This window comes from Dipodomys merriami, unplaced genomic scaffold (genome assembly GCF_024711535.1).
Source record: "Dipodomys merriami isolate MVZ:Mamm:240054 unplaced genomic scaffold, mDipMer1.0.p SCAF_2, whole genome shotgun sequence".
Lineage (NCBI taxonomy): Eukaryota > Metazoa > Chordata > Mammalia > Rodentia > Heteromyidae > Dipodomys > Dipodomys merriami.
The window spans coordinates 122,216,091-122,225,017 of record NW_027203381.1 but is presented as its reverse complement, the minus strand read 5'-3'; the positions used below and the strand labels follow the sequence as shown (position 1 = coordinate 122,225,017).

Sequence of the window (8,927 nt, the reverse complement as noted above, 5' to 3'; positions counted from 1 at the left end):
CCTCTGGGAGCTAGAATGGTGGCAGAGTTCTTGTGACACTGGATCAAAGCGGCTCCTGTCAACTCTGCCACCCTGGGCAGCCCCTCCCGGACCCGGGTCCGGCCGGGCCCTGCCACTGGCTGGCTCTGCTCCGCTCTGCGTGCTGGTCAAGCCACTGGAGTCTTCCTCCCTGTGGACCCGGCTGCCCTTGCAGACACTTAGGGGTCTTTTCAGTGCTGGTGCCCAGCACCCTTTGGGGTTTATTGGGTCCAGCACATTAAGCCGTCATCTGCCCCCCGTTCTGCAGGTGTGAGGCGTCTGGCCTGCAGAGGGGAGGGGGCAGGGGGCGGCAACGCCCAGGAGCCAGCCTTCCTGTCAGACCCACGGGCGGTGACCGGGAGTGGGGTGCAGCCAGGGGAAGAGGGGGGCAGGGAGGGGTCCCGGGGCTGCCGTGGCTCCCCCGACGGGGGACGGATGTGCACAGGATGAGCTATGGGGAGGAGTGGAAACTTTTATTGGCAGAGATGGCCCCTGGACCAGGGCTGAGGAACACGGACCCAGCACAGAGCTGCGTGAGGGTCTTCAGTACCACACGGGACAGGCAGTTCCTGCCGGGAGTCTGGTGGACCCTGACCGGACACTCGGTGCTGCCTGCCCCGGCCAGGCCGTGGGATGTGGGCTCTGCGTGTAGCACCTTGCTCTGAGAGCACGGGGAGGCCGGGGCCAGGCCTGCTGCCCGCTGGGCCGGAGGCCTTAGGCCAGGCCTTAGAGCACCTGGTGAGGAGCGCTGGCGCTTCACGCTTAGCGTGTGAACATTGTCGCCTCGGTCTTCTGAAAATGAAACAGCCCCGCATCGCACCCGAGCAGGGGCAGAGCATGAGCCTCTGCAGCAGGTGACAAGACTCCGGGAGTGGAGAGGGGCTCGTGGAAGGGAAGGCAGGGCTGGAGGCAGCCGGTGCATGGAGGAGGGAGGGCATGGGGGGGGCAGGGAGGGAGGGCACGGGGGGCAGGGAGGAGGGAGGGCACGGGGGGGCAGGGAGGAGGGAGGGCACGGGGAGGCACGGAGGGGGAGGGGGCACAGAGGAGGGAGGAGGGAGGGCACGGGGGGGCAGGGAGGGCACGGGGGGCAGGGAGGAGGGAGGGCACAGGGGGGCAGGGAGGGAGGGCATGGGGGCAGGGAGGAGGGAGGGCACGGGGGGGCAGGGAGGAGAGAGGGCATGGGGAGGCACGGAGGAGGAAGGGGGCACGGAGGAGGGAGGGGGCACAGAGGAGGGAGGGGCAGGGAGGAGGGAGAGGACACGGAGGCCAGGCGCTATCTGCTGGATGGAGGGAGGGAGGGGACAGACAGCGCTCCAGAGGGGTGGACAGCACGTGAGCCGGAGGCCCAGCCGCGGCCTCTCAGAACTTGCTTGGGAGACCCGGGTCACATTTCCTCTTCCCGTGGGGTGGTGGGGGGAGGCACAGGAGGGCCGTGGCGGCGGGCCCGGCCCGCTAGCCCAGCGCCACCTTTCTGGAGACGGTCTGGTAGTAGACGCCGCGGAGCAGGGCCTGGTAGCTGGGCACGCGGAACAGGTGGCGCTCGCCAAAGGACACGTCGTACTCGGCCGTCTTGCCGGTGACCAGCACGCGGATGTGGGGCTCGTTCACCTGGTGACCCACCACCACCACGAAGATCTCGATGCCCGCGCGCTGGGCCTCCTGCACGGCCTTCTCCAGGGCCGCCGGCGTGGCCCCCTGCGCGTGGCCGTCGGAGAACAGCAGCAGCCTCTTCTTGGCGGCGCCGGACGACGCCTCGCGGTAGAAGCGAGTCACATAGCTGAGAGCGTCGTTGACGTCCGTGGCGTCGTTGAAGTAGTCCATGCTGTCCACGGTACCGGCCAGCACCGTGTAGTTCTGCAGGAACTGCAGGGCCGCCCGCCCCGGCTGCTGCTGGCCCTGGCCGCTGTACTGCACCACGGCCACGCGCACCGCGTGGGCAGCCGACTCGCGGCCGGCCGAGAGGAAGCGCTCGGCCACGCGCTTGGCAAAGCGCTTGGTGGTGTCAAAGTTGTGGCTGCCCACGCTGGCTGACCCGTCCAGCAGGATGGTGATGTCGGCCGGGGAGGAGAAGGTGACTGTGGGTTGGGGGGAGAGGCTGTGAGCACCGGGCCCGCCCGTGCCGCCGCGGGGGGCTGGTCACCCTGCTTCCCGGCACCGCCAGGCTGGCCGGGCAGGGGAGGAGCGCCCCCGAGCCCACGGGCCCCATGGCGCCTGGCCGGCGCCTGCCCCACAGCCCTAGCTACTCACTCGGGCAGGTGTAATCGGGACACTTCTTGTCTGTAAAAGAAGAGACAACACAGAGGATGGACCGACGCTCGGTGCCGTGATCCAGGACAGCACCCCCAGGAGCCTGACCGCCGTCTGCCCCAGGCCCCACAGCCTGCAGCCCATCCAGTCCTGCCGAGGGCACAGGCCACCGAGGGGTGGGGCAGAGCCGGGTGCCTTCGGAGAGTGTGGAGACTGAGGCAGAGCAGAGCTGGGGCGCTCCGCGCCGTGCACCCCACCCCTGCCCCGCACCAGCCTGCTCCCAGCTCTCCCTCCGCTGCCCGGCCCTGTTCACTGCACGTGCTGCGCGTGCGGGCGTGGGTGGAGGTCTGGGACACGCGTGTGTCACGCACCCTGCCAAACACAGGCTTGGACAGAGTGGCCAGTCTAGTGGGCAGCGCTGCACAGTCCGGCCAGTGCTCCTCTGGGTGGGTGCCGGCCAGGGTGGCGGGCGTGTCCTGGGGCGGGGACCCGGCACGCAGCCCCTCGGTGGTGTGGGCGTCCACACCCCCCCCGCCCCGCCCCCTGCCCCGCCCCGCCCCACTCCCCGCCCCGCCCCACTCCCCGCCCCGCCCCACTCCCCGCCCGCCCCACTCCCCGCCCCGCCCCACTCCCCGCCCCGCCCCACTCCCTGCCCCGCCCCACTCCCCGCCCCGCCCCACTCCCTGCCCCGCCCCGCCCCACTCCCTGCCCTGCCCCGCCCCACTCCCTGCCCCGCCCCGCCCCACTCCCTGCCCCCCCCACTCCCTGCCCCGCCCCGCCCCGCCCCACTCCCCGCCCCGCCCCACTCCCAGCCCCGCCCCGCCCCACTCCCCGCCCCGCCCCACTCCCTGCCCCGCCCCGCCCCACTCCCTGCCCCGCCCCGCCCCACTCCCTGCCCCCCCCACTCCCTGCCCCGCCCCACCCCGCCCCACTCCCCGCCCCGCCCCACTCCCAGCCCCGCCCCGCCCCACTCCCCGCCCCGCCCCACTCCCTGCCCCCCGTCCCGCCCCCTGCCCCGCCCCGCCCCACTCCCTGCCCCGCCCCACTCCCCACCCCTCCCGCCCCACCCGCCCACCTATGCAGATCTGGGTGGTGATGTTCTTCAGGAAGCCGTCGTCCAGCAGCTCTGCATAGTTTTCCTTCACCAGCGAGAGGCCGGGCCGGCCTTGGGACAGCACGCCTTGGCAGGAGATGACGTGGAGCTGGTCGGAGCCGGCCGCGAAGCCAAACACGTCTTTGATGCCCACAGAGACCACCTGCGGAGGATGCGTGCGGTCAGCGGACCCACCTCGGCCGAGCACGGTGAGGCCGCGCGCCGGGCCTGCGCCCACCTGGATGTCGGGGCCGCACAGCACGTTGAGGGGCGTGGTGTCTCTCTGGGTGTCTGAGCGTCCGTCGGTGATGACCAGGACGATGCGGTCGTTCTGGGTGGGCGGCAGCAGCCGGTCCCGCGTGTACTGCAGAGCCTCCCCGGTGTACGTGCCGCCTGCCATCCACTGCAGCTTCTTCACGGCTCTGCTCGGCACAGGACAGCCAGGCCAGGTCAGTCAGGGCCAAGGCCAGGGCCCGAGGCCACGCCCCCGCGGGGGCCGAGGCCACGCCCCCACAGGAGGCCCGAGGCCACGCCCCCGCGGGGCTGAGGCCACACCCCCACAGGAGGCTCGAGGCCACGCCCCCACAGGAGGCCCGAGGCCACACCCCCACAGGAGGCCCGAGGCCACGCCCCCACGGGGGCCGAGGCCACACCCCCGCGGGGGCCGACGCCACACCCCCACAGGAGGCCCGAGGCCACGCCCCCACAGGAGGCCCGAGGCCACACCCCCACAGGGGGCCCGAGGCCACGCCTCCGCGGGGCCGAGGCCACGCCCCCACAGGAGGCCCGAGGCCACGCCCCCATGGGGCCGAGGCCACACCCCCACAGGAGGCCCGAGGCCACGCCCCCACAGGAGGCCCAAGGCCACGCCCCCACGGGGGCCGAGGCCACACCCCCACAGGAGGCCCGAGGCCACGCCCCCGCAGGGGCCGAGGCCACGCCCCCACAGGAGGCCCGAGGCCACGCCCCCGCGGGGCTGAGGCCACACCCCCACAGGAGGCTCGAGGCCACGCCCCCGCGGGGGCCGACGCCACACCCCCACAGGAGGCCCGAGGCCACGCCCCCGCGGGGGCCGAGGCCACACCCCCGCGGGGGCCGACGCCACACCCCCACAGGAGGCCCGAGGCCACGCCCCCACAGGAGGCCCGAGGCCACACCCCCACAGGGGGCCCGAGGCCACGCCTCCGCGGGGCCGAGGCCACGCCCCCACAGGAGGCCCGAGGCCACGCCCCCATGGGGCCGAGGCCACACCCCCACAGGAGGCCCGAGGCCACGCCCCCACAGGAGGCCCAAGGCCACGCCCCCACGGGGGCCGAGGCCACACCCCCACAGGAGGCCCGAGGCCACGCCCCCGCGGGGGCTGACGCCACACCCCCACAGGAGGCCCGAGGCCACGCCCCCGCGGGGGCCACTCACTCCTTGAACTCCTGGGCATTGCGGATGTTGGGGCTCCTCATGTCCACGTGTTCCTGCATCTGGTTGTGGCTGTACTGCACCACGCCAGCGTGCGACTGTCCTGGCTCAAACTGAGGGACAGCACAGGACGTCTGAGCCTGTCACCGAGTCCCAGCATTCGTGTCCCCCAGGAGGCCCTGCGTCACAGCCTCCGGCCTCCCATCTGCCGGGCATTCAGAGCCCCGGGGGGGGGCTCCCCGTTTCTGTCCTCAAAGAGTGAGCCTTGAGACCGTCGGGAGCCCCGGGGCCAGGCTGGAGCCCACTCCATCCTGTGCCACCTGACAGAGCCAGGGCTGCACGGGGCAGGGCGTGGCCGGGACTGGGCCGTGCATGCACCAGGAGGCTCAGCCTTCTGCTCATGTGGTGGCTGCCCCACAGGCAGCTCTCCCCTCACCTTGACCAGCTCGACTCTGCTCAGACGGTCAATGACTTTGATGATGAAGTCCTTGGCAATCTCGAAGTTCTGCAGGCCGATGCTCTCGGAGCTGTCCAGCACGAAGAGGATGTCGATGGGCCCACACTTGCACTCTGGGGGCGGGCAGGGTCGACCCTCAGGGCCCCTCCCGGGGTGCCCCAGGGCCCCTGGCCACCCCTCCCCGGGCTCCCGGGCAGAGGCCCGTCAGGCCACCTGCCCCCAGCCAAGCCCAGCCAAGGCTGCACCAGCCGCCTCTGGACCCTGACCCGACCCCATGGGGAGAAGGGGCAGGGCAGGCCTGGGGTCTGGAGGTGTTGATGTGCTGGAGAAGAGCCTGCATGCTCTGGTGGCACTCTGGGGGCAGGGAGGCTGCTGGCCAGGGAGCAGCAGAGCAGCACTCAGAGACAAGGGCCTGCTCTGTCCACTGCACAGAGGGCCCTGCTCTGTCCACTACACAGGGGGTCCTGCTCTGTCCACTGCAGATGAGGGTCCTGCTCTGTCCACTGCACAGAGGGCCACTCTGCCCACTGAAGGAATCCTTAAAGCCAATGGCAATTGCTATGTGTGAAGAGGTGGCACTCACCACAGCAGGCTGGAGAAAGAAGGAAGAGGAGATTAGACAACAGAACAGCACATGACTTCAAGCTGTCCCTGCACTTGACCCCCTTCCTGGAGCCCCTCTGCCCAGCTCAGTCCAGCCTGGCCCAGCTCGGCCCTGTTCAGCCCAGCCCAGCCCAGCCCAGCCCGGCCCAGCCCGGCCCAGCTCTGCCCAGCTTAGCCCAGGCTCTCAGACAGAACCATAGCAACCTCAGGACAATTAGCCAAGCCCCAGCCCACTCCTCTGCAGGGCCACACCAGCCCCACCCGCTGGCTCTGCCAGGACCCCTCCCCCAACCGCACTGAGAGTCTTCTGGACAGGAGGGCCCTGGGGCTGGCGGGAGTGAGCTCATCCACTGAGATAGCTCTCTAAGATCGCTGTACTCACAGCACATTTTCATGATGATGTCGAGAATCTCACACTCCTGGGGAGGGAGAGGTAGGAAGGAACGTTACCATGGCTCTGAGCTAGAGGTCTCCTGGCACCCCAGGGCCGGACGTTGTCTCAGTGTGTCCTGTGGTGACCACTGGATCTTTACCTCCAGTGTGCATGCCATATGCCAAGTGGTCACCAAATGAAGGTTGTCACGTCTCTCAGGTGTCATGCATGTGTCATGCAGGGTCATCTGTGTGTCCCCGGGGTCATCCATGTGTCCAGCCCATCCACATGTCCCCTGTGGTCATCCACTATCCCCACTTTGTTCATGTGTCCTCCTCAGGTCCGTGTCCTGTGCTCATGGCCTACCTCTGTGTCATCAGACCCAGGCCTCCTCCCCATCCCCCCATCTGTTCCCACCAATGGCCTCTACACGGTCTGTGGCCTCCAGAGGACAGTTGCGGACACCCTACTTACGTCCGGTCCAGGTGGTCCCACGTGTCCTGGGGGTCCCTGTCAGGGCAGCAACAGACCAGGCTCTGAGTGTGCGAGCTCCCGGGGAGGCTCTGAGTGTGCATCCTCCCAGGGGAGGCTCTGAGTGTGCGAGCTCCCAGGGGAGGCTCTGAGTGTGCGAGCTCCCAGGGGAGGCTCTGAGTGTGTGAGCTCCCAGGGGAGGCTCTGAGTGTATGAGCTCCCAGGGGAGGCTGAGTGTGCGAGCTCTGAGGGGAGGCTCTGAGTGTGCGAGCTCTGAGGGGAGGCTCTGAGTGTGCATCCTCCCAGGGGAGGCTCTGAGTGTGCGAGCTCCCAGGGGAGGCTCTGAGTGTGCGAGCTCCCAGGGGAGGCTCTGAGTGTGCGAGCTCCCAGGGGAGGCTCTGAGTGTGCGAGCTCCCAGGGGAGGCTCTGAGTGTGCGAGCTCCCAGGGGAGGCTCTGAGTGTGCATCCTCCCAGGGGAGGCTCTGAGTGTGCGAGCTCCCAGGGGAGGCTCTGAGTGTGCAAGCCCCTCCCCCTTCCTTTCCTCCCTCCCTTCCCCTCCCACAGCCTCATGGCTCACCTGTGGTCCTTCCGGGCCTCGGTACCCTTTTGCTCCTTTGACCCCACGTGGTGAAATGTCATTGTTCTGAAAGGAAGTGACACAGGTCAGCAGCCATGAATGTTGTCCTCTGACACAATCACCTGGACAATTAGCCTGCTTATCTGTCTCCCCAGCTGGCTCCACTCTGCTGCCCTGAATCTAGGCTGCCTGGGTTCACACCAGGACTCCACCTGACCCCACTTACGTCCTCTCCAGGCTCTCCAGCTTCTCCTTCATCTCCCTTGAGGCCAGGGTAGCCTTTTGTTCCCTGTGTGTGACAGAAAATACAAGTCAGTGTAATCTTAGTGGGGAGGGAAGGTGGTGTGAGTGTGGCTGGACTGTCTCCAAGGTAGGTGGAGGATTTGGGTAATATTGGATGGGCTGTGTGTATGACTGTGTACCTGTGTGTGTGATTGTGTGTGACTGTGTGTGACCATGTGTGTGACTGTGACCGTGTATGTGACTTGTGTGACTATGTTTGACTGTGACCATGTGACTGTGTGACTATGTGTGTGACTATATGTGTGTGTCTATGACCATGTTTGTGACTTGTGTGACTATGTATGTGACCATATGACTGTAACCGTGTATGTGACTTGTGTGACTGTGTTTGGCTGTATGTGTGTGACTGTGACCATGTGTGAGACTTCTGTGACTGTGTTTGGCTGTATGTGTGTGACTGTGACCATGTGTGTGACTATATATGTGTGACTGTGACTGTTTGATCATGTGTGTGACCACATGTATGACTGTGTGTGACTGTGTGGATGTATGTATGGCTGTGTATGACTGTGTATAACTATGTGTGTGACTGTGTGTGACAGTACGTGTGACAGTGTGACTGTATGGCTGTATATATGACCACATGTGTGATTCTGTGTGTGATCATGTGTATGACTATGTGACCATGTGTGTGACTGTGACTGTGTGTATAACTGTGTGTGTGACTGTATATGACTATATGAGTGCGTATGCAGTGTATGAGATCATGTGCATAGTCTGGACGTGAGTACATGTGGACCCTGCTCTTGCAGGTGTATGATTGTGTGACTGTGTGTATATGTGTGTGTATGGTTGTGTGTGACTGTGTGTGACTATGTATGACTGTGTGTGACTGTGTATAACTATATGTGTGACGGTGTGACTGTGATAATATGTGTGACAGTGTGGCTGTGTGTGTGTGACTATGTGTGACTATGTGTGACTGTATATAACTGTGTGACAGTATGACTGTGACAGTATGTGTGACAGTGTGGCTGTGTGTGTGACTGTGTGTATGGCTGTGTGTGACTGTGTGTGACTATGTGTGACTGTGTATAACTGTGTGATGGTATGGCTGTGGCAGTATGTGTGACAGTGTGGCTGTGTGTGTGACTGTGTGTGTATGGCTGTGTGTGACTGTGTGACTGTGTGTGTATGGCTGTGTGTAACTGTGTGACTGTGTGTATGGCTGTGTGTGACTATGTGTGACTATATAACTGTGTGATGGTATGACTGTGGCAGTATGTGTGACAGTGTGGCTGTGTGTGTGACTGTGTGTATATGGCTGTGTGTGACTGTGTGACTGTGTGTGTATGGCTGTGTGTAACTGTGTGACTGTGTGTATGGCTGTGTGTGACTGTGTGTGACTATGTAACTGTGTGACGGTGTGACT

The 8,927-nt window shown here is 65.7% G+C and overlaps 1 protein-coding gene across 1 annotated transcript in view; it reads right to left on the bottom strand.

Annotated features, from left to right (window-relative positions):
• Window positions 1-474: 474 nt before the first annotated feature.
• The window catches only part of Col6a1 (collagen type VI alpha 1 chain), a 30,051-nt gene continuing 21,598 nt past the window's right edge, over window positions 475-8,927 (bottom strand). The window contains 11 exon segments of the mRNA XM_070030874.1: window positions 475-2,093; window positions 2,266-2,295; window positions 3,341-3,521; window positions 3,597-3,780; window positions 4,775-4,884; window positions 5,208-5,341; window positions 5,812-5,820; window positions 6,214-6,250; window positions 6,679-6,714; window positions 7,253-7,318; window positions 7,479-7,541. Coding sequence (XP_069886975.1) covers window positions 1,471-2,093; window positions 2,266-2,295; window positions 3,341-3,521; window positions 3,597-3,780; window positions 4,775-4,884; window positions 5,208-5,341; window positions 5,812-5,820; window positions 6,214-6,250; window positions 6,679-6,714; window positions 7,253-7,318; window positions 7,479-7,541 — 1,473 coding nt within the window. The 3' untranslated portion in view covers window positions 475-1,470.